At 29.4% G+C, this 2,759-nt stretch overlaps 1 protein-coding gene across 1 annotated transcript in view; it reads left to right on the top strand.

Moving 5' to 3' along the window:
• LUZP2 (leucine zipper protein 2) overlaps positions 1-170 on the top strand; it is a 797,358-nt gene extending 797,188 nt beyond the window's left edge. Inside the window, exon 12 of the mRNA XM_006872393.1 lies at positions 66-170. Coding sequence (XP_006872455.1) covers positions 66-170 — 105 coding nt within the window. The remainder of the gene's footprint in view (positions 1-65) is intronic.
• The last annotated feature ends 2,589 nt before the right edge of the window (positions 171-2,759 follow it).

Raw genomic sequence — 2,759 nt, 5'->3', positions numbered from 1 at the left:
ATATTTTTATGAGTCTTTGTGTGTATTTTGACTATGCTTATTGTCCTTTTTGTGTTGTTTTACAGAAATTGCAAATGTCTCCATGTCCTGAATGTAAGGCAAAAAAACCAACAGAAAAGAAATTGAACAGCTTTGAAGAGATATCAACTAGAGAAGAAAAAATACTGTAAATATCAGGAAACTCTTTAATGCATTCATTTGCTATTGTCTTCATACTCTTTTTAGACCACAGGCTTGATGAAAATACTGTTTCTAAAGCATGCAACTTTTTCACAATTTTGTGTAACTTTATAAAGTAGTCCATAAATTTTCCAGAAGATTCCAGGCCAATTATGATATTTTAGCAATAACTTTTTGAAATAAATATCTATAGACATAAATATTTTATTTTTGTTGACAGTAAACTTCTCTGTATAAATTGATCTGTTTTGAACCCAAATGCAATGTAACACTTGATTCTCTGGATCACTTAAATTATTAGTTTGACTAGGATCTAGTTGTTAAAAACAACTGGAAGATGATAAAATGTAGATCCTCAGTGTTTTTAGAATCTAAATTGCAGTTATACCATAAAAGTTTTGTCCACACAAACTAATTCAAGTCACTTTTCTTAAACTTGGAATCTGTGCCAACTTAAATAGACTCTTTGAAAGGCTCTATTGCTATTCTTATTAATTTGAGTTACGTCTAAATAATGCCAACACAGTTCTATCAAGAATTAAATCTGTTAAAACAAAATATTTTATTAAATAAGTTGGTTAGTATGAAATAGAACATCTGGATTAATTACTAAATTTCTTTCTGAATGCATTAGATTTGTGTCATTTTATATAGATAATCTCCAGTGTATGTATGTATGTAAATTGTTCCAATTTACAAGTCCAATTTAGAAATGTTTGGCATGATCCTGGTATGAAGTTGTATAGTGGATTGTGGAGTATGGAGAGAGAATTCTAAAATAAAAACATAAAAGCAGATTATATACATTTAGAAAATGAAGATTTCATTAAATTAAACTGCTATGTAGTACCAGTTAACATAGATTCATATTTTTAAACAAATTCATGATTAAAATAAACAAATGACTATGTTAATCCATGAGATTGAGAGCCTTGATGGAACACCACTTACCAAATAAATGCATCTTTGAACTCTCTAAGCATAACCAACAGGAATTTGGTATTGATATTTATAGAACCATCTGATTAATAGAAACAATAGAAAACCAAACTGGAGGCTAGAATTAATGAACTAAATGATACAATTAGGTTATCTTCATCCAATATATTAACTTTTGCTTATTAGACCAATTTTGCAAATACAGAAAGCATGTACAAACCATTGGTATTATAGAAGGAATCTTACAAATTACAGTGAATATATTTGGAGCAATGTATTCTGGCAGTCTGTGTTAAAAGAGTGTTAATAAAAATATATCAAACTTAATCTGTAATCAATAGGTGAGATTGATTTTATATATATAGGAACACTTTTGATCCCAGTGATGTATTCAAAGAAATTTACTGATTTGTATAATTGAAAAACTATCAACAGCAGTTAAATAGTATTTTGGTACACAAGTTTGTTTCAAAAGCTTGTAGAAAAAAGTGAAGATATTGAATAATGGAAAACTTCCATGAACATTTTGAAGCTCATATTTATGCTAAGGTTCTACTTATATTATATATATATATCACAGGCTACATAAGAAAGATAATTAGTTTTATAGATGATTCATAGAGTTTTAAGACGAGATGACCAGGATAAATCAAGACATCAAGGTATAAAGTTCACTAATTTCTTCCCACTTCTAAATATAATTAATTATATGAGGAAAACTTCTAGTGTTCCAAGTCCTATTCCTTGTAATTTTTCCACTGTACCCAGAGCCCTAACTGTGTTGATAGGATTATGAAAGGTATCAAGATCATTTAATTTAGATTCATTTCTCCATTATGCCTTAACTTCCCTCTTAGGTCCTATGAATCTTTAACAAAGTTGATCAACATTTCATATTAGCACACTTTGTTCTTAGACTTCTTTGCTATCATAAAAGGAGAGTCAAAGTGATTTTTTTAGGAAATTTGTGTGAGAGATAGGTAAACATTGAAAGACATGAATTTAACCTACTATTAATCAAATTTGACCAGATTATTTTTTGTTATTGTTTTTTCTCTGAATATGTTCTGATTTTCCATTCTAGTATGTGACAGTATAACAGTTTGCTTCTCTGAACTCCTGCCATGATCAAGTGGACTCTGGAGTGGCATATATAGTCTGCAGTTGTTTTTCCTTTGAAGATACACAGCATTATGCATCATGCAGACTGTACTGTGATATACTCATTGCATAATTTATACCATAACATAAAGAACTTGTAGCAACAGAGCTTTATGGAATATGTTGAAGAAATACTTTGGCAGTCCCTTTTATTAATTCAGCCTGGGATTCTTTTATAGTATGTTCTATAACTGCACTTTAATGAATGAATTTTATTTCTCTGAGTATATAAATGCTTGAAAATAGCACCAGAGATATTTAAAATGTTTTCTTTACATGTGTTGCATTTGCTTCTAAGATAGGTGTCATTTTTTATTATTTCTTTAATTAACAGTTGTAGAAACATGAGGGACTTCTAAAGTTGGTGGAAAATGTAATTAAGAGAAAATAGAAAATTTTCCTGAACTTTTTGAAACCCCCTTGCCGATGTGGCTTTTAAGGAGTTAACATTCAGACCATAACTATCTTCATATGGATGG

Source organism: Chrysochloris asiatica, unplaced genomic scaffold (assembly GCF_000296735.1).
Source record: "Chrysochloris asiatica unplaced genomic scaffold, ChrAsi1.0 scaffold00196, whole genome shotgun sequence".
In the NCBI taxonomy this organism is placed as follows: domain Eukaryota; kingdom Metazoa; phylum Chordata; class Mammalia; order Afrosoricida; family Chrysochloridae; genus Chrysochloris; species Chrysochloris asiatica.
The sequence above is the reverse complement of the archived record's forward strand: the minus strand, read 5'-3'. Positions and strand labels throughout refer to the sequence as shown.